Consider the following 27849-nt stretch of genomic DNA (forward strand, 5'->3'; position numbering starts at 1 on the left):
GGTATTAGTAGAAGAGATAATTGGTTGAAGACAGTCACCCCAAGAAAGTAGAGGATGGATGAAGAACCTCACGTGGAGTAGGTTCCCCTTCTGAGGTGGGAGGTGGACGGGCCCCCACTGAAGTCGAAGAAGTAGATGCTTCCTCTGAGGGCAAAGAAATAACATCCCCTTCTGAAGTAGATAGGGAATCAAAGACCTCATGGATCACGGACTCGAAAATGTCTAATGACGGAGGAAGTGCCGCCGGTTGTGCCGAAGAAGGTATCTGGGGTGCCGAAGAGCTCCCAGAGATGGACTTTTGAACTTGAGTAGTCAAGGGTAGGGAAGGGTGGGGCTTAGAATGAGCAAGAGGTGCGTAACAGTCACTGTCTCTCAGTGGAGCAGACTGGGTAGCCGAAGAAGAGGAAGAAGTCGAGCAGCCACTGTCTCTCGAAGGAGCGGACTTACGAGGAGACGGTATCAAACAATCATTGTCTCTCGGTGGAGCAGACTGTAGAGCCGTAGGTTGTGGAAGCCACTGTACTTGAAAATAAGTGGGAGCAGACTACTACTGGCATTGCGGCAATCTCTAGGAGGTCGTAGCGCCAATCAATCTTCCATGTGCTCAAAAGGACTTAGTGCGCATCGGATGCGTCTTATTGCCGTGAGTATAGTACTCTGATAGCCGATGTAGAACGATCTCTGTGGCCTAGAAAGGAGAGGTGGCACAAGGAGTGCCTGGTGGAAGACGCATGTACTGCGGGGGGGTGGGGAGCAAAGGTCGAAGTCGGCAAGCATTGGTGGTGTGTCCGGTGATGCCACAGTAGGAGCACCCAGTAGTTTGGTCATTTGTTGGTAAGGAAGCCATGGATACTAGTGTGCCTTGCTGAAGAAGAGATCAGCCACCATGAACCATGAACCGCAATGCTTGCCTCAAGGGGTGTGAGGGCAATGGAAGGGCTGGATGTGAGTTGCCTGTGGAAGGAGGATGCGACCAGCAGTAAGAGATTGCAACTAGTTGAAAAACGCAAGTGAGGAGAGAGAAAGACTAAAAACGCAGGCAGCAGGTGAGAGAAAGACTAAAAACGTAGGCAGGACAGCCTGTAAGAGAGAGAGAGACTAAAGACGCAGGTAAGACAGCCTGCAGGAAAGAGAAAGACTAAAAACGTAGGCAGCAGGTGAGAGAAAGACTAAAAACGTAGGAGAAAATAGCAGCAGGAGAGAGAGAGACTAAAAACGTAGGCAACAGGATTGTGATGACTTGGCAGGCTATACGACAGCACGTCTGCATAGGAACAGCAGTCGCCTGGCTGGAATCAGCTCCAAATTGTGTGAAGAGGGTTGGAAATCAGGTGCCAATTGATGGAGACAGCAATGGACAGCTTCGGCTAAGACGTCCTCCGCGAACGGGGTGTGGGCAACAACCTGAAACACCTAAAATCTGCAAAAACGAGATCTCGATGCAGCGGAAGAAGAAGAGAAGTGGATGCCGAACCCGCCATCGGTCTTTACCTTCACCGGAGTGGAGGATCTTTGCCGCTAGGTGAGAAGATCAAAGCTCTAATACCATATTAAAAGATGACGTACCAGCGAGACAGTAGGGTTTGCGGGGAGGAAACGGAGTGAACTCCGTAAACATGGAGAAGAGAAGAGAAGAGAGAAGAAACTCTGATGAATGGAATGATGAAGTTTTGAATCATGGAGTGAATGTGATACAAGGAAATAAGGGTGCCATAGCACAAGGAAGATGATAAAGACAGCCACGAACCACAAACTGCAATGTCCTCCTGAAGGGGTGTGAGGGTGGTGGAGAGGCTGGAGAGAAGAGGTGATGGACTGAATGAATCAGCCGTGAGGAATGAATGAGAGAGTGGGCTATAAATAGACACAATTAGTCTAGGATGGCGCCCCTTTTTGGGGCTGCAAACCCTAAACACAAAACCTAAACGTAAAACACAGAAACACAAAAAACGCAAATTGCAGGTGAAGGGTTTCCCAACAGCATTTATATCCTCCATGCTTCTGCATCTAGGCTAACCAACTCCCTACCGCCAAGCCTCCATGTGCCACCAACCATACAAAATACGATACCCTCCTCAACCTTTAGCTGTCCCATAGGCGGCGCTAGAAAGTCCATCAGAAAGCATTTATGGTGATGTGCTCCGCCCAGTACCTGTTACGTGACGGCGCCCAATCCATGTCCTCCTGCACCAACACGTGTCTGCCAATCCTATCTATGTACTCCAAGGTGATCGCAGTGGCCGGCCTCTAGCAAATCCCAGTTAACCCAATTTTAAGCTTTTTTGAAATCCAAGAGTAGAACGGCCAGTCTCTACCCACTGTGCTGAGCCCACTCTATCACCTCAAAGAAGGTAAATACATTGTCTAGGATGCTCCGATCCTAGACAAAGCCTGTCTGTGTCATGGATGATGTTTGAAAGCACGGGGCGTAGTCGCCTACCAATCATCTTTGCGAGTGCCTTATAGGCCACTGACAATAAGGTGATTGGTCTCCACTGGGAAAGCTCCAACTGGTCTTTCCCTTTGGGGAGAAGACTGATAAGGCTTGCTAAAAGACTCCTTGGTATCTGTCCTGAAGTGAAAATCTCCTGGAAGGTCATCAGTAGGGGGTCCTTCACCCCTTTCCAGCAGGTAGTGAAGCCTTGGCCTTATCAAGGCCATCCTCCCCTGGCATTTCTGCCCATCCTGTGTATGGAAAGCCTACTCTAGTTCCTTCTCTGTGAAGGAGGACCAGGAGGGAGCATCCCATCTCCTCTGTGATGGGGGACGGAATGTGATATTAGACATTCTGTCTACATCTCTGTCCTCTAGCTGAAGCTATCTCCTACTGGAAAAGGCACGTGTAATAGTTGGTGGCAATCTCGATCACCTCGTCTAAGCTAGAACGAGTCCTCCCATACTGATCCAGATGGATACGTACGTGGTCTCCTGTAGTGCGAGCCTGGTGCACCTGGAAGAACTCCCTGCACATTGTGGCCTGTATGGCTGCCTCTTGGCAAATGCTGCTCGACTCGGCTAGGACCTTTGCAACCTCCTCTGCTATCCGGTCCCCTCCTGTCCCACTCGTTGGTCCAAATTTGCTCTAACTGTCTCGTCACCTCCTCGCTCCTATAGATCAAGTTAGGGATCCGACAGGATCGTGTGCCTTTGGCGGATGCTTGGGGATCAACTGTCAGGAGAACCAGACAATAATCGTATAACGTGGTGCCTGCCAACTGCTGAATCTGTCCTCCAGGAGAGTTTTCCCACTCTGCCACATAAAACCTGTCCAACCGCTCCAGTAGGACTCCATCTAGCCCCTTGTATCCCCAAGAGAAGTCCAACGACCTCTCCCCCCTATGGAAGGCAGGGTCTCTCCAAGCATCGTGTGCTCCTATTGCCAGCAAAAAGACCTCCCATGCCTCCTTTCCTCCCCAGCCATGCCCTAGTAGTTTCTGTCTCTACCCTGCTGGTCCTCCAAAGCCTCCAGGTTGTTGAAGTCTCCTCCAATGATCCAAGAGTCCACCTCTGGGAGTCCATCCGCAATCTCCACCGTGAACTTGCTGTGTGCCCTCACCTCGGTAGGGGCATAGATATTGAGGACCTCAAGGCACGAGTCCCCAATATCCAATCTGATCCATATAACCTTGCCTGCCACTATCGTCTCGTGGTCTTGTACACAGGCCGTGAGACTCGGGCCAATAGAGATGCATATGCCTCCACTCCTTCCGTGGGCAGCTATGGCGTGCTTCAAGTAAGTTTGCGAGCTGCCCGGAAGTACCTTCCCTACCCACGAGGCCTGGGTGGGGGTTAGCTGGTGCTCCTCTAGAAGTAAGATGTCGATCCATCCAGCAAGGGTAGGTTGTAGCTCCTACCGAACAATCAACTTCGTGGGACCAGGTGCCCCACTGTAGTGGAGACTATTCACATTCCAGGATGCAAGGTGTAAGCTCATGGAGAAACCTATGACTGACCGAACAGGCATCTGTTCGGTGTGAAGGCTGCTGATGAGGAGGAGAAACTATGAGGCATGCAAGTACGATTTGCCACCGGTTTGGAGGGCGAGATCTAGTCCCCCATGGTGGCCCTTGGTGGGACCATAGGAGTGATAGATACTCCAAGTGGTACTATCAATGCATCTATTAGTCATACTGAGAGTCGTGACTATGTAAACTGGTAGAAACGGGCCGCTGTGCCAAGGGCCACTCGATCACATCCCTTGGAGCTTTCCAATGTGCAAGGGCTCAAAGGATAATGCTCAAGTGTGGGACCTCGGCACTAGCCTACCTGTTAATATCCATCATGCAACCAGGCCATTGCTGTGCAAACAGTGCTAGTTTCTCTTCTCCCATCCATTGGGAGATGTGGTCCACCACCTGACTCTTCAACTCCTCCTCTATCTGTGTAGTCGTCCACTCCCCTGAGTGAGAAGACTTAAGAAAAAAGGCGTACTTTGGTCCTTTCGGTGATGCTAGTAGATGGACCTTGCCTCTTCTTGACTTATGAACCACGAAGATGCCCACCTCTAGAGGTAGTGGAAACTCTCCACGCTCCGCAACTCTTAGGTAGGATCATGGGCCATTGTACAAGAACTCCTGTGGCAACAGATGTGCTTGTCTTGGAAAAGTGTGATGGGTGGCAAGGGCAGTTGAGTTGGTGGCTGTATGAGAGGGGGAAGATTGCTGGTGCGAGGAGGATGTAGGTGTGTGTGGCTCATCACCTCCTATGCGTGGAGGGGGGGTGGGTATGGGGGGGATCACCTGAATCGGGTGCGGATCAAGGGGAGTGCTCGGTAGGGGAGGTGGTGGGGGGGAAGAGGATTGAGGGATGATGGGATGGACAGAGGTGCATGGCGGGTGTGGGGGGGGGGATTGGTGGCCCTGAAAAGGGGGGGCTGTGGGCCACGGTCAGTGGGGAGGGGGGGGGCCATGGGATGTGTGGGGGGTGGGTGTGGGGGTTGTGGGACCTCAGGTGAGGTAGTTTGTGGCGCGGGTGGTCGATGTGGGGGGGCTGCGGTCTTAATGGGTTGGACGGGCAGGGGGGCTGTGGAGTGCTCTGCCGAGGGGGCGTCGCTCACCCATCTGCTCCCTGTTGTCGCGGCTGGGTGTGAGGAGCTGGCTGCACCCCCCCTGTTGTCTCCCTCTCTGTCGTCTCTGGATTCGTGTGAAGGCGTCAGCATCCACCTGCAGCTTGTCGGCGGAGCCGCCTTGGCTCCGAAACACATACAAACTGCTGCCTGATGCCCAAAGTTGTGGCAGTGCAGGCACTGCCCTGGTTGCCCAGTCACAATGACCTACTACCTAAAGGAGTGCCCACCCGCCTCAATCTCTAGGAGCTATGGGATATTCTTAAGCTCTTTCACTACCACCCGTACCTTTGGGACTCCTGCTGTTATCATTGCATTTGTGAAAGATGCGGGAAGGACAATGCTAAAGAGGCGTCCAAAGTCTTCCACCAAATGGTGATACTCTATCGCTAGGCTAGGGAAAAGAAGGGCGACTAGGTGCCAAAGAAACCTGTTGTGGAGTGCAAATGCCTCCACAGTAAAGCCACTCTACCAAGGGACCATGTATATGACGCCCTTCGTGGATGCATATGGTGAACTAGCAAGTAACTCGCAAACTGCCTGTGCCGAACTGAGCCGGACCAGGAAGATCCCTTGGCCCATTAGGACTGCCTTCACGATCTGTGCTGTGCCGATGCGCAGCGTGGAGTGAAGCCAGTTCGAAGTTGGGCCCTAGCTAGGGAATGTCCTACTACTTGACCATAAATCGTTGTTTCCTTTAACTCGAGCTCCTTAGCTCGGATGGCTAACCACTGCTCCTCAGAGAGGACGATGCGCAAGGTGTTTGATTGGGGGGCACCTGCTGAGTGCGCCGGTGTCTGACCAGAGGTTTCCATTGCGCGTCCCTTCTGAGAGAACTACCAATCACGTCCTGGTGCCAACTGAGGGGGGGAAGTTGCTGCAGATAGAGGGAACAACTGGAGGGTGGGGGGATCAATGGTGGGGGGGGGGGGGGGGGGGGGGGTGGGGGGTAGGAGGGCGGGTGGGGGGGACAGCAGCACGGCCAGGGAGAGGGGGGCAGCAAACTGTCAGGGCGGGGGGGAGAGTCGCGAAACGGCCAGGCGGGGCGGACAATCGCGAACCGTCGGGGGGGACTCAGCATGACGAAACTGCCGCTGACGATGGTGCAAGCGATCTAGGGGCGGGCGTGATCAGATGGAGCGGGAGGGAGCGATCAGACGGAGTGGGGGGGGTGCGATCGATCTGGGGGGCGGGCGGGATCAGACGGAGCGGGGGGAGCTTGTGATGTGACGGGTGTTGAGCTACCGTGGTTTTTTGTGAACTAAGATGTGTGTTCAGACTCTAGCTGGTTGTCTTTAATTAATTATTAGTACAATGACCACAGATTACAGATATCATGGTTGACAGCTACCGGACTTGAGGTTAAAACATTTGGTACTATTGTTTGAACAAATTTAGTTGAATTTCATCTGACAGAAAATGAGTCTCAACATCAGCAATGCTACAGTCAACTGTAAGTTGGTGCAGCTAACTTTGCATGGTAATTCATCTTTAACATACATGCAGGTACATATGCACTGCTATGGAGAGTCTGAACTACCAAATGGACACTTATGGCTGTGCCAACTTTGTCGTCCTGCTGCTCCTATGAGGACTCCTCATTGCTGCCTTTGTCCAGTGCAAGGTTGTTAAAGTCTTTTTTTATGCTTGGATATTTTTGAAGACTGTATGCTTCTATTTGTTATCTATTGCTCACTTCTTTGTTGTGCTTTTAATTACTGCATAAAATTGTAGAACCAAGGATAGATTAAAGCTAGTGTTTGATTTCATAATCTTTTCATAGCAGTGTTCAGAATCAAGATCTTACCTGAATTTTTTTAAAAAATAGTGGCATTTTTTGATTCCTAAATCATCAAAACACATGTAATGTTAAAAGAGATTCTAGTGTCATTGATTTTCTTCCCAGAAGGTTTTTAAAGGGTGTTCACATCAAGTGCCTTTTTGTGCTGGCATAATTTTAGTCTTTTTAATTGTTGCGTTGATACAGGCGGGGCCATGAAACGTACAACAGATGGTCGGTGGGCCCATCTCACTTGTGCAATGTGGATACCGGGTACTATAGCGTCACATTATTTATATCTACCCACTACAGCTTTTTATAGTTGCAATACGTGATGTTGCCCATTACATGCTTGTTTCCATCAGTCATGGTTTTAACTGCACAATGCAGAAACTTGCTTCGTTGATGTCAAACAAATGGAACCGATTGATGGGATCAAATTGATTAATAAGGTATTTTGTGAATGTCTTTTCAGTCCCTTAAGATGTGCATAGCAGGTATCATACATAGCTCATTAATAATGTATCAGTTCATCCAGTCAAACAAAGCAGTTTTCTTGTTTCCAATTGAACATTTACGAGATGATCTCTCTCTCTACTCGATGGGTATTATGAAAGGCATTGGAATCTTACTGTGCATTGTCTCCTTGATGTCTGAGGAGAAGGGCTGCATCATAGAGGACATATTTATGTGTCTATCGAGTCCCAAACTCATGCTCCAACTGGGTAATCGGATATTGTTTGTCCGTTTTGTCTTGATCTCAGCATTGATTTGAGAAAATCAAAGTTAGCAAACTACACAGATTCACATATTTTTTATAAGTCTTATAACCAGGATAGTGATAGATCCATGATAGATGGAGCATAGGCATTTTTAGATCAACGAGATCTCTCATGAGGCATCAGAACTCCAGGCTACCTCCCACAAGTACAATGTGTCCATCAGCATCAATATCATAGGCAACCCTAGAGTCTCCACTGCACACAGGGTATGGGGCAGGATGGGCATCTCCATGGGAATAGGATGTCTCGTGGTTGTCCATGGTCCTGCAGGGGCTAGTGTTTGTGAGAATCAGCTCTAATTTTCTTGGTGACAAAAACACTATGCTTGCCCTGCATTTTATTCTATTTTTGTTGTATATTCCCCATGCTTCTGAGACTTTCTTTTTAAGTGCTGGTCACACTGGCAGCACCAATACTTGTACAAAAATCAGATAATCAATTATACAGTTTAACAGTGAATCAACTGCATTCATTTGTTTTAAATAGAATAGTAGTTTCCAAAAGAATCTGTGCCTAACTTTTGAAAGCACAGTCGTTTCTGCCCCCTCAAAAAGAAATGTTTGCACAGATGCAGCATCACTGAGGATGGGAGTTATGACAATGTTTTTTTTAGCAAGTAAAATGTGGCTGATTATATTACTCAAAAAAACTGATTACAATGGAGTGCTTATGCTCAAGAGACTAGCTAGAGCTGATGCAAAGTCACAAATACATCATGTATACAAGCCTCTCAAGGCAGTCTGGGGGGGATGGATGCAAGAAGCCATTGGGGCGGGGGGGGGGGGGGGGTTTATCACCAACTGGGGCTGCCTGCCTGCATCACGAAAAACAGGTTCTGGCCGCCCGAAGTGCGCATGAAATGACAATGGAGCTCTTGGTGAGCCGTGGACTTGTCCTGCACTTGATCCCATTGGCTGCAGAGGGAGTAGATGATGGAGGTCCAGAGCTCTGCTAAGGTCGCCTGTACTGAAATTCTCTCTCCGCCAAAAGCATCCTGACACCGTGCCTTCCAGATATGCCATCCAGTAAGACTTCCTATGATCTCCCATACCTTCGAGCGGTCTTCTGTGGGCTCCAGTACTTTGCGGATGGATAGAGCCTCCAAACTGACCACTGCGCACGACCTTGCCTCGATAATGAATATCGTGTCGTACATCCCGGTCTCATACAATTTGTGACGCCCCTAGCTAACTGCCTGCCAACAGAAAGCTCCCCATGAGATACATCCAAGGTTGGGTGCTATACAGCAAAGGATGTGGTATGCTCCTCTCCACACGAGTTGCGCCTCCTCACATGACCAAAGGCAGTGCTTTGGTGTTTTCAGATGTTGTTGTGTGCAGCACTTATAACCTTCCTCCTGCATCTGGGCAACCCAACTTCCCACCACCAAGCCTCCATGTGCTACTAGCCATAAGAAAACTTTCCTCGTTCTCCAGCTATCCCATAGGCGGCGCCAGAAGGTTCGTCGGAAAGCTTGCGTGATGCTGTGCTCCGCCCAATGCCTGCTACATGACGGTGCCCAATTCATATCCTCCTACATCAGTACGTGTCTCCCAATCCTGGTAGTGTACTCTAGGAACCTGGGTGGCTTCTTTGCGACCGTAGTGGCCGGCCATAGCCACTCTCGTGGATCCCACTCTAGCTCATCAAGTGGTCTGCCCTCCCAGATTCAAAGGTGCCACTCCGTGAGGTCCTTCCAGAAAACATAGGGGTCCAGTCGCCATGTCTTCCCTTGAAGGCCCACCACCCGAATCCTCCTCCTCCACGAAAGGGTGGCTATCCCCTCATCCTACTACCCTCTGTCAAGGGCCAGATGTCCCCCCTCCTGAATGGCAAATAAAGTTCCCTACGGGGAGCTGTCCACTCTACCTGCCACGTGTAGGGGGATGCCTGCTAGTGAAAACCTAGCTGCCCATACCTCCCTGGGCTCTATCGGCTCTCGTATCGGGGGAGCAAGCCACTCCAGGGGTATTACTGCGTCTATCTCCCTTCTCCTCAACTCCACTCCTCTTTGGCAGCTTGATACTCGCTGCAGCACCTCCTCGTTTGCCATCCTGTACACCTCCCGCCATATCCTAATGGTACGAGGCGGGCCGGCCTCCGAACCAGCCCACTAGATTTGGGGGCGCTCGCCGATCTGTGCCCCTTTCCGATCTTTGACCTGGGGGTTCCATATCACCAGTTGATTGTCTATATCCTCTTGGTAGACTGGGAGGCTCTTGATTATGTCCTTACGGTGGCCTTGCCACAGACAGAGTAAGTTGCATAGGAAAGGTGATCTAGGACGGCCTCCACTCACTGCCAAGTCTCGGTCTACACTGCTGAAGGCCCTCTTGCAATAAGACCTTCCAGGTCTGCCCGCCTGGTGTGAGGCCGCAAACAACTAGCTTGCCAAAGAGGGCCATACTCTGATACTCTAGGTGTATGATCCCAAGCCCTCCCTCTGACCGATGTCGTATGATAGTCGCCCATGCCACCTTGGCCCTAAAATCCTTGGAACCATCTGACCCTGACCAAAGGCAGTTTCGCACTAGACGGCAAAGTTGCACTATGCATAATGAGGAGAAGCACCAATACAAGGAGATATACCAAGCCGTCGCTAGGAGGACCTTGTTAACCACGAGGGCTCGGTCGGCTAGTGAGAGGCGACCTGTGCTCCAATAGGTCAGTTTCCCCCGAATAGAATCAAGGACAAGAAGAAACTCCTGGGCAGGAGTGATGTCGAGTCCCACCGAGAACCCTAGGTCCCGACAGTCTGCCCTCTGCTCACCCATCTAAATCCCAGGTGGATGCCCCTTTCCGTGCTAGAGTCCAGGTCTGTGAGGAAACCAACCGACTTTCGCCAGTTGATTTTCGCTACCGCTGCAGAATAGAACACGTCAAGAGCGAGCCTCACTCTTTCTAGCATCAACTGATCGTCCTTTATGTAGAGTGATGTATCATCTGCACACTTTGAGTCTAACAACTTAGTCTCCCCTCTCACTGGAAGTTGGAGGCCGCGTAATCCGCTCACACGTGACTTGAGGAAGTGAGACATTGCCTCTGCAAAGAGTAGAAACAGGTATGGGGCTAGGGGGCAACCCTATTGAACCAATCTCTCCAGCGGAAATTCCTCCCCTCGCCTTCCGCCTATGAGAATCCTGCTGGTGTCCAATCTATAAAGGGCTGAGACCCCACGAATCGAAACTTGGGGGAATCCCAACCTCACCATGGTACCCTCTAGGAAATCCCAGTCCACCCTGTCATAAGCTTTCTCCGAATCCAAAAGTAGTATGGCCAGGCTGTGCCCACTATGCTGAGTCCACTCTGTCGCCTCAAAAAAAGGTAAATACATTGTCTAGGATGTCTAGTACGGCCAGTCTCTGGAAAAGGCGTGTGCTACAGTCAGTGGCAATCTCCATCACCTCATCTGGGCTAGAACAAGTCCTCCCATATTGATCCCGAAGGCTGCGTATCTGCTCTCATGCGGTGCGAGGCTGGTGCACCTGGAAGAACTCCTTGCATATCGTATCCCCCTTCCGCGCCCAAAAGGCTGTTAAGGTTCAGAAAGAGAACTCCGAGCATCTGTCCTTTAGGCCAGCAATGGCTGCTCGCGCACGCACCTCCTGTGTGTGGAGGGTGGGATCCCCTGGTGCCTCCTGTAATAATCTCTGTGTGGCTGCAAGGTCTTGCCGAAGAGGATCGAGGCATGGTGGGATGGACGGAGGTGCATGGCAGGTGTTGGGAGGGGGGGTTCGTGGCCCTGAAAAGGGGGGGCTGTGGGGCAGGGTCAGTGGTGGGTGGACATGGGATGTGGGGGGGCGGGTGTGGGGGCTGTGGGACCTTAGGCGAGGTAGTTTGTGGCATGGGTGGTGGATGTGGGGGGCTGCGGTCTTGTCGGGTTGATGGGCAGGGGGGGGGGGGGGGGGGTCTGTGGAGTGCCTTGCCATGGGGGCGTCGCTCGCCCACCTACTCCTTGTTGTCGCGGTTGGGTTTGAGGAGCTGGTTGTGCCCCCCTGCCGTCTCCCTCTCTGTCGTCTCTGGACCTGTGTGAAGCCGTCAACGTCCACCTGTGGGCCTGCCTGATGCCCAAAGTCGTGGCAGCGTAGGCACTGCCCTGGTTACCCAGTCACAATGACCTGCTCGCCTCAATCTCTAGGAGCTGTGGGATATTCTTGGCCTCTTTCATTGTCACCCGTACCTTTGGGACTCCTGTTGCTGTCACTGCATCCGCGAAGGATACGGGAAGGACAGTGTCGAAGAGCCATCCAAACTCTTCCACCGATTGGCGATACTCTATCGCCAGGCCGGGGAAAAGAAGGGTGACCGTGTGCCGAAGAAACTTGTTGTGGAGTGCAAATGTCTCCAAAGTAAACCCACTGTACCAAGGGACCATGTATAGGACCGCCTTCGTGGATGCATATGGTGAACTCGCATGTAACTCGCGAGCGGTGTCTGTCGAACTGAGCCGGACCATGAAGATCCCTTGGTCCATTAGGATCGTCTCCACGATCTGCGCTGTGCCAATGTGCAGCATGGAGTGAAGCCAGTTCGAAGCTGGGCCCTGGTTGGGGAATGTCCTATACCTGACCATAAATCGTTGTTTCCTTTAGCTCCAGCTCCTTAGCGCGGACGGCCAGGCGAACAGCCAAGCACAATGGACAGTCACGAACCGTCAGGGCGGGGGGGAACTCAGCGTAACGAAACGGCTGCTGCCAATGGTGCGAGTGATGTGGCGGCGGGTGTGATCAGACCGAGGGGGAGGGAGCGATCAGACAGAGCGGGGGGGGGGGGGAGCTTGCGACGTGACAAGTGTTGAGCTACCATGGTTTTTTGTGAATACAAGTCATGAGAATGTTTGCCCGAGCATGTTGAGGAAAAGAGGTGTTCATTAAAGCATGCTTAGTAGAGTTGCTTCTAACCATCAATTCATATTTCAGGAAAGATGGAAGCTGACTTGCAGTATATGCAAAGTTCCCTATGGAGTATGTATACAGGTGGGTGCTCTTTTGTTGTCTGTGTACCTTTCAAATTTTCAATTACTGCCTTTTTCCCCTGTAGTCATTCTCTTTGCCCTTGAATGCAGTGTTCAGAACTATCCTGTCGTGTATCTTATCATGTTCTCTGTGCAAGATCTGCTGGATTCGTTTTTGAGGTATGGAGTTCCCCCATAATTCAGATAACGATTCTGCATGTGCATAAGTTTTCTAATATTTGTACTCTTTTGCCGATGAAAACACAATTTTCTCCGTTCTTTTCACTTGACATTCATAATATATATAATGAAGTCCAGTGTCAGTAGTACGTCCCTCAGTTTATTGGGAAGGCCTTGGTCTTTGAAATAACCAGGTTTTGTGAAATTTTAATCATTGTACTCCATGGTAGATTTTTCCCCATGTGGGGTTTTCCACATAACCTTACAAAAGTATTACCTAAAAGTTAGTAGTACCTGTGTGTGTGCATGCTACATCATGAATATATTTTAGGGGCATAGAGGTCAAGCAATTGAGTTTGTCTATCTTTTGATTGCTGATCCGCACTAAGCGAGGAGATGGCTTTCTTATAAAGCATGTTCTTATTGCATCCAATGGTTGAACTCAAACCCATCTACAAAGCTGAAATTTCACACCATTTTCTAATTGAGGAGAATGAGGAGGCAAGATGTCTTCACTGTGCTAGTTTTAAAGCCACTAAGGAAGCTCATTTCACTTCATAATTCTTACCAATATTCTTGTTTAGTAATTTGTGAAAAGTGAGTGTGTCTTTCTTTCTTGCAGGTTCTTGAAGACTCCTCACACAAGGGCAAGGGGTATAATGATGAACTTGACCAACCTGTACAGTTGTTGTCATACTGTAGAAGACATCGACAAGGAAAAGAGGAAAGAGATACCTTCAGCCATCATGCAATGTTGGATGGCCAAAAACTGAGGGGTGACATTGATAATCCTCCTCTAAAAAATGAATCTGGATGTGCTCGAACAGGTATGTAAAACAAGGCAGTCTTGCTGTGTGATCTTGCAGGGTAGGTAAACTCACACAAATTTTTAATTGATCCAACTTTAGAGGCTTACAACTCTGCTGCGAGGCGGGGACGGCAGGAACCTGCAGTTCGAGCAGCTGCATCAGCTAAGAGGCAGTATGTGGAAAAAATGCCTTATCATGTAGGTGGCTTCTCTAGAAGTACAAAGCAATTGCAAACAAGAAGATCACTGAGCCAGGGAGGCTCTAAAGATGTTGTGCCTGACGGAAACAGAAATGATGTTATTGTTAATGTTGGGGCCGAAGACCTCTCTAATGTCTTATCAGTTTCAGACAGATATCATCAGATGCGTTCCACATTGAAGCTGAGATTGACATTTGGTGAGCTTGCTACCTCTGCACCAATGGTTATATATCTGGAAAAAAATGGCAAAACATTTGTGTCAATTTTAAGAATCTGGCAAGTGGCATTTTGGCTTAATCATGTTATCATGCTTACCACACCCATTGGGGTGATTTATGAGCAGCAAAGAATCAAGTAGTATTGGTGTCACTAAGGGAATTTTAGCACCAAATCTACCTGTTTCAAGATCATTTTTAACACCATCCTTGCTTGAAAATGTTGGCCTGTGTAATTTATTGTTTACTATTTGTGGTTTGAGGACAGGAAAGTCATCTATCCATGGGTGGGGTGTGTTTGCAAAGAAGAGACATCGTGCTGGAGACATGGTATTTATCCTTCTGCAAGTGAAGAGGCTCACTAATGTTTTGCATTTTTAACGTTTGTACAGATTGGATTCTTCTGAAATGGGCAATGATGCTTTTGCAGGTCATTGAATATGCTGGTGAAACAGTCAGACCCATAGTAGCTGATTTGAGAGAACGATTTATCTACAATTCACTGGTGGTATGTTTCAGTCAAAAACAATGCTTTTTGGACTTTCAATCTGAATCTGGGGCATATCTCTGCTCAATGGCATGTGCTTGAATTTTCTAAGTATGCAACTGCTTTTACATACATCTTGATTGTGAACTGTTTCTGTTCATCCTAAGGATGAGTGGAGCTGGGAGATGATAGTTTGTTTCAATACTGTCATTTCACCGCTGCCTATGAGATGTATTTGCTTATCCAATACAAAGAGCTGACTTGTCATTCCATATTTGCTATTTCTTTGTATGAACTGTTGCTGTTTCTAACAAGTAGGCCATTGTTGTTCCTGTTTCAGTTTCCATGGAACTATTGGAAGGGGGGGAGGGATGTCAACAATAAGATATTTATAGAGGCATTTATTATTTCTAGCTTAGATTTTACTCGTTTTTTGTGGCATTAGATGGTTTCTATCGTATAAGTGCTATAATGAGCTTATGACAATGGATAGGAGTTGCATTTGGACACTATGATGCCACACTGGGTGTAAAAGTATATTTTAGGATCTAACAGGGTTAGGACTCAGCAAAACTGCTCAGAATCACCTGATTGTGATACGCAATAAGCAAAGCAGAGATTATTTTGACCACAAAACTGTAATCACCATGGTTAGTTGGGCAATTTCAAGTTCAATATTGGCTCAATATAGTTTCATAGCTCTGTCTATTTTCACTCCTCTTGGTCAGAATCTAGCATCAGTCTCAAAAGTAGAACATGCAAGTATCACACAATCAAAGTGTGGAAAACACTGACCCACTGTTGCAACCAGAGGTACAAAGGTAACTAAGTCAAATTGTAAAAGTGAGTGCTGTTCAAAGAGTTATGTACTCAGTACAAGTGTGCCTTCATCTTGTGAACAGGGTTTGGGGGGTCCACAAAAAGCATAAGCACATGGGCATCAAAGGGGCCATGCTTGTTGATGTGGATATAAGACTAGGAGGTTGCACCAAAGACTCACAGTAAAGTTTTACATTATAACAGCGGCTGGATCTGTCATCTGAGAGCTAACTACAGCATTCGACAGTGGGGCTCTGGTCTGGAATTTGAGCACTTGTCTAAAACCTCTTGTGGAGACTTGTCCATGAATACTGGAGACTTGTCTAAAACCTCTTGTGGAACAAGTAGTGGAATCTCCCATCAAATTCATAATGGATTGAGCTTTCATGTATAGCATTTCTCATTTTTTTGCCTCTAGGTGTCGTAGCAGGCATATGCAGTTTTCTAGGGTTTTTGCTTCAGTGTTGCCAGTCTATCCGTAATAGCTGGTAAAATGAGGTCCAAGCTCCACCTGTCACGCATCTCAACTCATGGGAAAGGTGAGGTTAGGTGTGTCCTAAAAAACCATTGGGTGGAAGGTGGAGAAGATGGTCCTAGGAAATGTTGATCCTTGTGGCTATGTTCATTTCGTATATTGAGATTTTCGACTTTGTTTGTTACCCTATTGATCATTATTGCTGAGGGGTCTTTTAATTACAGAATTCTATTTTTGTCCAACTGACTGAATAGCTGCAGTTAATGTCCTCTGGGTACGTTGTCTAACAATATCCGTGTTGGTAATCTTATTGAGCTTTGTGGGTGAGATCAAAGTCAAGGACCTGTGCCCTAAATTGGAATAAGAGAAGCACAACGAATAACATTCTTACCTTGGCATGCTAGCACTTGCATCTCCGTCCAGTCCTATAAATTGATGACTTCTAGTGCCACTATTGGGTATGTAATGTCATCTATGAAAATGTCTGTAGTTTGTGTATGGACATTACTGTATGGAAGTGCTGCTCATATATCTACTCTAGGTTCCCCCTTCTCCTATGTTAAAAACTGAGCGTCCATACTGGTGCACTAAGAGTAATGTGGGAATGAATAATTTAATGGAAGTGCTGCTCATATATCTACTCTCTCATGCAGGTTATTATTATCACTAGAGGTCTGTCCATGGGTTTCCAGCCAGGATAAACCTCCTCTTTCCCTCACGTCTAGGTTCCCCCTTCTCCTATGTTAAAAACTGAGCGTCCATACTGGTGCACTAAGAGTAATGTGGGAATGAATAATTTATCAAAAAGCCACTGCATCATCGCTATTGCATGTATGAGGCTTGCCAATGTAGTGCTTAATGCTCCTAGTTTTAAATCCTTGTGTGAATCTGGCCTTGGCTGATTGCTGCATGAAGAGTTTAGGCACTAAGATGCGGACAATGCCATCTTCGTATAGTAGGATTAGATCATCCATGTCACAACTCCCATCACCCTTTATCTAGGAAATCCTTGTTTGTCTGTGTAGTTTGGCACTTCATCAGTGTACATGTTAAAAAGACTGGGGGACAAGGCCTCCTTGCCTCACCCCCATGTTGATCAACACTTCATGTGAATTTCCGCCGTGGGCTATGACATCTCATATGTTCATGTATCCCCCATACTATCTACATTGGAATCTTTACGACTTACACCTCTTAGCTCTGAGACAACATCATATGGCTTAAAAAATCTATGTCTATATCTCTACAATGTGCAACCTAGCCGTTACAATGATGGCCCAAAATGTACATAGGTTTCACTGTACAGTAGCCTTTTCTAAAGTGTACTTGTCACGCACCAAGATTGATCCATAAATTTTGGCCAAATAATGAGCAACCATAATTATTTGATGGTTACAACACGAAGCTCCCTAGCCCCTCACACTACTGCGACCATCACGCCCAGCTCTTCCCCCCGCGGACCCTAGTCCTCAGCCCCGCCCTCTCCAGAGCTACCTGCCCCCCCCCACACCCGTCGTGTGCCTCAGACCACCCCACCATCCTTCGATCCTCCCCCTCTCCACCATCACCCCTGTTGACCAATACCCTTGATCCCCACCCTTCCCCCCCAAAGGAGGTGAGGAGCCCCATACACCGACATCCTCCAGTCACCAACAGTCTAGCCTCCCTCCCCACACAGCCACCAGTTCATTTGTCCATGTCGCCGGTCACACTTTCTCGAGACAAGCGCAACTGCTACAACATGAGTTTTTCCGTAGTGGGCCGTGGTCTTACTTAGGAGTTGCAGAGTGCAGAGAGTTTCCACTACCCCTGGAGGTAGGAATCTTCGTGGTATGCAAGTCAAGGAGCGGCAAGGTCCATCTACTAGCACCACTGGATGGACCAATCTACGCCTTCTTCCTTTAGACCTCTCACACAGGAGATTGGACATTGACTTAGATAAAGGAGGAGGTGAAGAGCCAGGTGGCAGATCACATCTCTCAGTCCATGGGAGAAGATGGACCGGCATTTTTTTCCCAGCAGTAGCCAGGTTGCATGATGAACATTAACTGGTGGGTTGGGGCCCAGGTTCCACACCTGAGCGTTATCTTTCGAGCCCCTCCACAGTGGAGAGCTATAATGGATGTGATCGAGTGGCCCCTGGCATAAGTGGCCCGTTTCTATCAGTGTACAGTCTTGCCTCTTAGCCTGGCTGATAGTTACCTTGGTAGTACCACCAAGTGCATCCATCACCGCCATGGTCTGCCGCCGGAGGGCTACCATGGGGGTATGGAGTTCATCATCTAGGCCTACAGCAAAGCGTATTCGCATGCCTTATAGCTCCTCTTATTCGTCAGCAACTTCCACACCAAATAGATGTTTGTTCTGTCAGTCACAGGTTTCCCCATGAGTTTACATCTTGCATCCTAGAATGTGAATGGCCTCCACTATAGTGGAGCACGTGGTTCCAGGAAGTTGATTGTTCGGTAGGGACTACAGCCTGCCCTTGCCGGAAGGATCGACATCTTACTTCTACAGGAGCACAAGCTCACTCCTGCCTAGGCCCAGCGGGTAGGGAAGTAGTCCCGGGTAGTTCACACACTTACTGGGAGCACGCCATCAGTGCCTACAGCAGCAGTGGAGGCATATGCACCTCTATCGGCCCAAGCCTCATTGCCCATGTACGAGGCCACGGGACAATTGTGGCACAAGGTTTCTATGGATCAAATTGGATATTGGGGACTCGTGCCTTGGAGTCCTCAATGTCTATGCCCCTACAGAGGTTAGGGCACGCAATAGGTTCTAGGTGGAGATCGCAGCAGGACTCCCAAAAGTGGACTCTTGGAGTGTTGGAGGAGAGTTCAATAATCTGGAGGCCTTAGAGGACCAGTAGGGCAGAGGCAAAAACTACCAAGGCATGGCTAGGGAGGAGCAGGAGGCATGGGAGGTCTTCCTAATGGCAGTAGGAGCACATGATGTTGGGAGAGACCTAGCTTTCCACAGGAGGGAGAGGTCGCTGGACTTCTCTTGGGGATACAGGCAACTAGGCAGAGTCTTGCTAGAGCGGTTGGACAAGTTTTTATATGGGAGAGTGGGGATGCTCTCACCGCAGAGGCCAGGTAGGGTAGTTGGCGGGCATCACTTTGTCCGATCACTGCCCGGTTCTCTTGACACTTGATCCCCCTTCATTTGCCCTAGGCACAGGATCCTATTGGATCGCTAACTCGATGTATAGGAGGGAGGAGGTGAAGAGACAAATTGAGCAAATTTGGACTAGGGAGTGGGACAGGAGGGACCAGATTGCAGAGGTGGTTGCAAAGGTCCTAGCCAAGTCTAGCAATATCTGCAAGAGGTAGCCTTGCAGGCCAGGTAGCAGAGCCGGGAGGAGAAGAGAGCGCTCCGGCCGTGACCTAGCAGCCATGCAAAGATTACTATAGGAGGCACTGGGGGATCCCATCCTCCATGCACAGGAGGTGCGTGCACAAGCTGCCATCGCCGGCCAAGAGAACAGGCTCTCAGAGTTCTCATTCTGCACCTCAGCAGCTTTCTGGGCAAGAAAGGGGGACACGATGTGCAGGGAGTTTTTCGAGGTACACCAGCCCCGCACCTCAGGAGAGCAGATACGCAGTCTTTGGGATCAGTATGGGAGGACTTGTTCTAGCCCAGACGAGGTGATGGAGATTGCCACCGATAACTATAGACGCCTTTTCCAGCAGGAGACGGCCTTAGCTAGTGGACAATGATGTAGACAACAGGTCTAGGATCACATCTTGTCCCTCGTCACACAGGAGATGGGACACTCCCTCCTTGCCCCCTTCATAGAGAAGGAACTAGAGGAGGCTTTCCATACACAAGATGGGCAGAAATGCTCGTGAGAGGATGGCCTCTCTAAGGCCTTCTTCACTACCTATTGGGAGGTGGTGAACGACCCCTTACTGCTGGCCTTCCAGGAGATTTTCACTTCAGGACGGATACTAGGGAGTCTTTCGGCAGGTCTTATCAGTCTCCTTCCCAAAGGGGGAGACCAGTTGGAGCTATCCCAGTGGAGACCGATCACCTTGTTGTCAATAGCCTATAAGGCATTGGCAAAGATGATTGGTAGGCGACTCTGCCCTGTGCTTCCAGACATCATTTATGACACAAAGATAGGCTTTGTTCAAGATAAAATCATCCTAGACAATGTCTTCACCTTCTTTGAGGTGATAGACTAGGCCTAGCATAGTGATCAGGGATTGGCTATACTACTACTGGATTTTGAGAAAGCCTACAACAAGGTGGACTGCGACTTCCTAGAGGGCACTATGGTGAGGTTGGGCTTCCCCTAGGCATGGATTCTTGTGTTCTTTACAGTTTACAAATCAGCCACTAGCAGGGTTCTCATAGGTGGCAGGCGAGGGGAGGAGATTCGGCCAGAGAGATCGGTGCGATAGGGCTGTCCCCTAGCCCCGTACTTGTTCTTACTCTTTGCAAAGGCAATGTCTCACTTCCTTAGGTCACGTGTGAGCGGGTTACACGGCCTCCGACTTCCAATGAGAGAGTAGACGGAGCTGTTAGACTCAGAGTATACAGATGATACAATAGTTTACATAGAGGACTATGAGTTGATATTGGAGAGAGTGAGACTGGCTCTCGAGGTGTTCTATACTAGAGCAAGAGCGAAAATCAACTGGCAAAAGTCGTTTGGTTTCCTTACAAACCTAGACTCTAGTATGGAGTGTGGCATCCACATGGGATTTAGATGGGTATGCAGAGGGCAAACTGTCCGTTACCTAGGGTTCCAGGTGGGACTCGACATACTCCTGCCAAGCAATTTCTTCCAGTCCTCCACTCTATTCGGAGGAAGCTAACGTATTGGAGTACCGCTCGCCTTTGCCTAGCAAGCCAAGACCTGGTGGTTAACCAGGTCCTCCTAGCGACGGCTTGGTGCATCACCTGGTCTTGGTGCTTCTCCTCGTCCTGTGTAGTTGAGCTTTGCCACCTAGTGCCGAACTTCCTTTGTGCCGGGTCAGACAGTCCCAAGAACTCCCGGGCCAAGGTGGTGTGGGCAACCATCAATGGCCTCATGCCGAGAGGGCAGACCTGAAAGGTCCTATTGCAGGAGGGTCTCCAGGAGTGTAGATAGAAGATTGGCAGTGATTGGAGGCCGTCTTTGAGATGGATCTTCACGACAGCCTAGATCATCACCACCCCCCCCTCCAGATCCCCCTTCCTACGCAGTCTGCTTCATGTGTGGCAAGGCCTCTATAAGGCCCTAATTCAGAGTCCCCCCAAGCTGCCAGGAGGAGATAGACCGCCAGCCGGTGATCTGGAACCCCTAGGTCAGAGATCGGGATGGGGTCAGGTTGGCGAGCGCCCCTGCATCTAGTGGGTTGATTGGGGGACTGACCCAACTCGTACCATCGGGACATGGCAAGAGGTGTATAGGATGGTGGATGAGGAGGTGGTGCAATAGGCATCAAGTTTCCGAAGAGGAGTTGAGTTGAGGAGAAGGGAGATAGACGCAACAATACTTAAAGAGTGGTTAGCCCCCCGAGACAAGAGCCGGTAGAGCTCAAGGAGGTATGGACTGCTAGGTTTTCACCAACAGGTATCCCCCTACATGTGACAGGTAGAGTGGGAGACATCCCACATGGGACTTTCTTCACCGTGCAGGTGGCAGGTAGAGTGGGAGACATCCCACATGGGACTTCTTTACCGTGCAGGAGGGGGGGCATTTGGCCCTTGACAGAGGGCAGCAAAATGAGGGGATAGCTATCCTTTCATGGAGAAGGATTCGGGTGGTTGGCCTTCAAGAAAAGACATGGCGGCTGGACCCTTATGTCTTTTGGGAGGAGTTTAAGGAGTGGCGCCTTTGGATTTGGGAGGGCAAGCCACTTGATGAGCTGGAGTGGGATCTTGGAGAGTGGCTATGGCCGGCCAGTGCAGTCGCCAAGAAGCCACCGAGGTTCTTTGAGCACACAGCCAGGATTGGCAGACACGGATTGATGCAGGAGGACATGGATCGGGCACCATCGCGTAGCAGGTACTAGGCAAAGCACAGCATCATGGGGGCTTTTCGACAAACCTTCTGGCACCGCCTATGGGATAGCTAGAGGCCAAGGAGGGTATCGCATTTCTTATGGTTGGTGGCACATGGAGGCTTGGCGGTGGGGAGTTGGTTAGCCCAGATGCAGAAGGAGGGAGGTTATAAACATTGCACACAGCAGACTTTGGAGTCTCCAAAGCACTCCCTTTGGTCATGTGAGGCAGCACAGCTCGTGTGGAGAGGAGCATGCCGCATACTCCGCCGTATAACACCTAGCCTTGGATATATCTCATGGGGAGCTTTCTGCTGGCAGGCAGCCAGTCAGCCAGGGCCGTCACCTTTTGTATGAGGCTGGGATGTAAGACACGATATTCATTATTGAGGTAGGGTTGTGCGCAGTGGTCGGTTTGGAGGCTCTACCTATCTGCCAGGTATTGGAACCCACACCAAACCGCTTTGAGGTATGGAAGATCATAGGGAGTCTTATTGGATGGCATATCTAGAACGCACGGTGTTAGGAGGCTTTGGCGGGGAGAGACTTTCAGTATATGCGACTGTAGCAGAGCTCTGGACCTCCATCATCCACTCCGTCTGCGGGCGATGGGACGAGGTGCAAGGCGAGTCTCGAGCTCAGCAGGAGCTCCATTTTCATTTCATGTGCACTTGGGGCAGCGAGGACCTGTTTTTTTGTGATTCAGGTAGGCAGCCCCAGATGGCGATACACCCCCCCTCTCCATGGCTTCTTGCCCCCATCCCCCCTAGACCGCCTTGAGAGGCTTGTATACTTGATATATTTGTGACTATGCATCAGCTTCAGCTAGTCTCTTGAGCATGAGCACTTCCTTGTATTCAGGTTTTTTCTGAAGTAATATAATTAGCCACACTTTATTTGCAAAAAAATTTGATGGTTACATGGTTCCATTGGGTCTCCTGCTTTCATAAGTACTTGATGACTAATTGGCAAGAAGCCCTTACAAGGGTATGTGAAACATTCAAGCAAGTAATAGTACTAGAACATCCCTTGCATCGGAAAAGTGCTCAAGCACTTAGCCATAATGGTTTTATACTCTTCCATGCTACATCCTATCTCAATATGGAGGAAAAGGGAAGGGGCGAGTTTTGGGGTTATGATGAGGAACAGTGCTCAGGCATGTCTCTCCATTCTTATCTATGGAGGAAAAGGGAGGTGTGAGTCTTAGGGTTATGACGGATGGAGAGGGATCCGCATGGGGACATGCTAAAGAGAGGTAGTGTATATGTGTTACATCATTGGAGAAGTCATTGGTATCCACGGACAACGGTTTTTTTTTTTTCTTTACAACAATCAATGTATCATTGGTTTCAGTTGGTGATGTTGATGTGAGGATATACTAGAGTTTACAGAGAATCTGCATGGTTTATGAGCAAGCACACGACTAACAAATGAACTCAAAAGATGGAATGAAAATTGAAGGAGAATGAACTCAATGAACATACCAAGTATGTGAACTGTGATAAACAAAAGCTTGAGTGAGGGCTGTCCAACAACAAGTGTCTTTCGGTATAGCAGGCTGAGCGATGCTGAAGCAGTGTCTCATACTCTGATAGTCTTGAGACCAAGCAACTAGCTAAAAATTTAATGTCAAATGGTGGAGATGATGCTGATCAGTGGTTGGCAGGATGGACAGCAAAATGTAGCTGTGTCAAGCTTGAGGCTTGTCCATGATTCTTCTTTATAAAACTTAATTGAGTCAGTTTCTCAACAGGTGGCGGAAGGTGCTCTCCAAGGTCAGCGCAGTCAAAATTGTCACATTTGGACAGAAGTGGAGGGACTGTTTGTGAGAAGCAGGGGGGTTACTCAAGCGGAGGGCCTGCTTCCTCACAGAGAGAAGAGGGCAGACAGAAATTACCATTCACTGAACCCATGGCCTCTACTCCCCTCGCTCTAGCAGCACTATTCCAAGCAATGGTTGCCCTTTCCTCATCACTCCTTCCCTCCTCACAAGAGTTACTACAGGATCAGCAGAATCACAAGATCCCGCGCAATAATCAGAAGGAGAAAACTTGATCCACGAGACAGTAGCCAGTCCATCCTCCACCTTCAAGAACTCTAGTGCAGCCCCCATAGCTCCCACGACCCATACTATCCCATAGATTAGGTTCAATCCTGACACAGAGCTCGACATTAAAGATAAAGTGATACAGCCAGCTCTCACTGGCATTCCAGCAAGAGTTACAAAGGTAACCCCATTGGGGAAAGGGTGTTTCAGGGTCAGCTTTAGCACGCTAGAGCAATATACGGCAGCACTTGCCACTAGCCCATTAGACATCTGAACTTCAATTGCCTTCTTTGTTAGATGGATTGAGGGCAAGGATTATTCCATGCTCGAAGATGGCACAACTATCACGGTACACCTCGCTGGCCTCGACGAGTATTTCGTGCCACATATAGCCCAAATTAGCAGAGTTTTTGTTTGTGCCATTCAATGGGACAGGACCTTCGTAGATGCGGTGGTGGAGGGATGACCTCAACATCCATCAATCACAGTTATGGTCCCTACTTTGGCATTGGGCTCCCTTCCTCCAGCCATCAAGATTCCATCAGTGCACAGAGGGTGTATGATTCAAACGATATATTACATTGGTCTCCTAAGGTAGTGCTTCACTTGTAGGATGGTAGGCCACCTTGTAGCAGATTTCCCAGGATGGAGCATAAAATACCATATACTAGGCCTCACCTGGACTCCTTTCAGAATGAAGGGGGAGGGCCCTTGCCTCGCAAGAGGAGTGAGAGGGAGCGGTAAAAGTGATGAGTGGCTAGAACAAAGAGTAGGCAGAGATAGAGAGAGGGGCGAGAGAAACAGGCCAAGGGATGATGGATAATTGTTAGGGATCCCAAGGGTGTTAGGCACCTGAGGTTGTAGAGACAACTCTATGTGAGTTTCCCTCTCCCAGGCTATAGATGATAGAGGGACCAACTAAAGTGGCAGTGGCTTTTCCATGTGGGATGGAGCAGCTAGCTCACACCCCCCAGCCTTGTGAGGCAATGATGGACGCACTTCGAATACTTGAGATGGATCCTGTAGTTGAGGCCTCGACCAAGCAGTTTGTCTCTTAGACCCTTGATACTTAGTAGGAGGGAGAGATTACCATGAAGAGAGAGGTGAATCCAGTTACTCATCAGAGTGAGGGAGGAAGCAAGAAGTTTGACACAGATTCAAATGATTCTTTACACTCCATCGAGGTCCCATCTCTTCACAAGGTTGCAGATATTGCAGTGATAAGACAGGATAGAGTATACACTAGTCAACAGAAGAGACAACCATGGTCCATGGAGCCACATTGGTCTGAGAGACTTAGAGGATCTCCATGAGGATCCTCTCATGGATCATTCGAGACTTTGGTGGAAGATTTTTTTGCCAAGGACGGAGCCTTTTGAGACAAGATCTCCATAGAGCATTGCTTGGAGGATCAATGGATTTTCTTATGCTACAAGAGCATCACCTCTCAAAAGAGAGGATTTCCCAGCGCAGTGGGAAGCTGTTGCTTGGATGATATCTCACGTATTGGATGTCCACTGTAGGAGCCTTAGAGATACACGCAAGAGTATGCCTTTGTGTTGGTGAGCATTGGCATCATACAGTACATCATTGGGGCATCCTTATAGCAAGGAGAGCACCTTGGGAGTCTATGAGAGTGGAGGAGGCATTAATAGTGAAACCAGCCTTCCTCCTCGGATAGGGTGGTAAATAACCTGATTAAGCACTAATTACTGCAAGCATGAGGGAAAAAAAAAGCTCCTGCCATCACGTTGTTGTTGTCCTCCCGTCTCAATTCGAACTGCTGCTGCGCCAGTCCCCCCCCCCCCCCCGGCCCCCCCCTCCCCCCCGCCCCGGCCCTGCGCTATTCCTCCTCCCTTCCATTCAACAACCCTCCCCCCCATTCGACAGTGCTTCTCCCTTCCATTCTTCCCCCTCCCCTTTCGCAAAACCCCCCCCCCCCCCCCCCCCCCCACACACACACACACACGCCCTACGTCTGCCGCTTGCCTTGCGGCCCCCGGCCTGCCCTTGCCCTATGCTTGCCTCCGCTTTGCCTTTTCCCTCCTAGCTGCCCGTTGTGCCCCCTCCCCTCCTCAACCTCCAGTTGCTCCCTCCCCTTGCAGCAAAACCCCCCCCCCCCCCCCCCCCCCAACTAGCACAGCAACATGATAGGCAAGTTCCCAACAGGGACATGCAATGGAAACTTCTGGTCAGATGCCAGCGCATTCTGCGAGTGCCCCTAGTCAAACACCTTGCGCATCATCCTCTCTGAGGAACAACCCTTTCCTATCCGCGCCACAGAGCTGGAGTTGAAAGAAAAAGTGATCTTTGGTCAAGTCGTAGGACACTCCCCATCGAGGGCCCAGCTACGGGATTGGCTCCACTCCACGCTGCGCATTGGCACAATGCAGATTGTGAAGGTAGTTCTCATGGGCCGAGGGATCTTCATGATTGGACTCACCTCTGCGGATGCAGCTCGTGAGTTAGTGGAGAGCTTGCCCTATGCCTCCACGAAGGGGATCATCTACATGGTTCCCTGGTATAGCGGCTTCACAGTGGAGATAGTTGCGCTTCACATCAGATTTCTCAAATACCTAGTTATCTTACTATTCCCCGGACTGTGGTAGAGTATCACCAGTTAGTATAGGACTTTGGACGGCTCTTTGGCGCAATTCTTCCTACCTCCTTCGCGTATGCAATGATAGTTGCAAGAGTCCGAAAGGTACGAGTGGCCGTGAAAGACACAAAGAGTATACCAAAGTTCCTGGAGATTGAGGCAGGAGGTCACTCCTTTAGGCAACAGGTCATTGTGATTGGGCAACAAGGGCAGTGCTTGTGCTGCCACGACTTTGGACATCAGGCAGCACACTCTACACGCTTCAAAGCCAAGGCGGCTCCGTCGACAAGCCCGCAGGTGGATGGTAACGGCTTCACACGGGTCTAGAGACGACAGAGAGGGAGACGGAAGGGGCGGGCCACAGGCAACTCCTTAGACGCAGACTCGAGAGCACACAAATGTCCAAGGTACAATGCAAGTACCAACCAGCAATGAAAATTCAAGTGATTGCAGAAATTTCACATATGCTAATTAATTTTTAGAGGTATAAAATGTGTGCTACAGCACACCACAAGTAATTGGAGGTATGGGCCACTAGATTTTCACTGGCAAGTATCCCCCTACAGGTGACAAGGATAGCAGGTGGTGCCCCCTACGGGATTTTTTTCACCGTGCAAGAGGGGGGGCATTTGGTCCTTGAAAGAAGGGAGCAGGATGAGGAGATCATTGTCCTTCCTTGGAAGAGGATTCGTGTAGTCGGTCTTAAGGGGAAGACCTGGCGTCTGGAACCTTATGTGTTTTGGGAGAGTTTCGGGAGTGGCGCCTCTGGATATGGGAGAGCATGTCACTTGATGAGCTGGAGTGGGACCCTCGAGAGTGGCTATGGCCGGCTACTATGGTTGGCAAGAAGCCATTGAGGTTCTTGGAGTACACAGCTAGGATTGGTAGACATGTACTGATGCAAGAGGACATGGACTGGGCGCCTTCGCGTAGCAAATACTGGGCAAAGCACAGCATCACAGATGCCTTCCGTCGAACTTTCTGGCACCACATATGGGACAGTTGGAGGCTGAGGAGAATATCGTATTTCCTATGGCTTTTGGCACACGGAGGACTGGCGGTGGGGAGTTGGCTAGCGCAGATGTAGCAAGATGGAGGGTGTAAACACTACTCACAGTAGCTTTTGGAAACTCCAAAGCATTGCCTTCAGTCATGCGAGGCAACACAGCTCGTGTGGAGAGGAGCATGTCACATTTTCCGCCGTCTGGCACCCAGCCTTGGATGCATCTCGTGGGGAGCTTTCTACTGGCAAGCAGTCAACCAACGCCGTCACCTTTTGTATGAGGCTGGGATGTAGGACACGATCTTCAACATCGATGCTGGGTCTTGCACAGTGGTCGGCTTGGAAGCTTTACCGAGCCGCTAGGTACTGGAGCCCACAGCAGACCGCTTTGAGGTATGGGAGATCATAGGGAGTCTTACTGGATGGCACATTTGGAAGG

At 49.5% G+C, this 27849-nt stretch overlaps 1 protein-coding gene across 6 annotated transcripts in view; it reads left to right on the plus strand.

Moving 5' to 3' along the window:
• The window catches only part of LOC148027251 (histone-lysine N-methyltransferase TRX1-like), a 201293-nt gene that overhangs the window by 145620 nt on the left and 27824 nt on the right, over positions 1-27849 (plus strand). For all 6 annotated transcript variants that reach the window (XR_015692965.1, XR_015692964.1, XM_087691831.1 and 3 more), the window contains 9 exons: positions 6572-6689; positions 7053-7118; positions 7236-7297; positions 12547-12603; positions 12693-12761; positions 13384-13588; positions 13670-13966; positions 14253-14314; positions 14415-14492. Coding sequence is in view for 4 of the 6 variants with exons in the window: in XM_087691831.1 (XP_087547957.1) it covers positions 6572-6689; positions 7053-7118; positions 7236-7297; positions 12547-12603; positions 12693-12761; positions 13384-13588; positions 13670-13966; positions 14253-14314; positions 14415-14492 (1014 nt within the window). In the remaining 2 variants the exon portion in view is untranslated. The remainder of the gene's footprint in view (positions 1-6571; positions 6690-7052; positions 7119-7235; positions 7298-12546; positions 12604-12692; positions 12762-13383; positions 13589-13669; positions 13967-14252; positions 14315-14414; positions 14493-27849) is intronic.

The sequence above is a fragment of the Lygodium microphyllum genome, chromosome 13, assembly GCF_053477565.2.
Source record: "Lygodium microphyllum isolate KBCC chromosome 13, Lygodium_microphyllum_v1.1.10, whole genome shotgun sequence".
Classification (NCBI taxonomy): domain Eukaryota; kingdom Viridiplantae; phylum Streptophyta; class Polypodiopsida; order Schizaeales; family Lygodiaceae; genus Lygodium; species Lygodium microphyllum.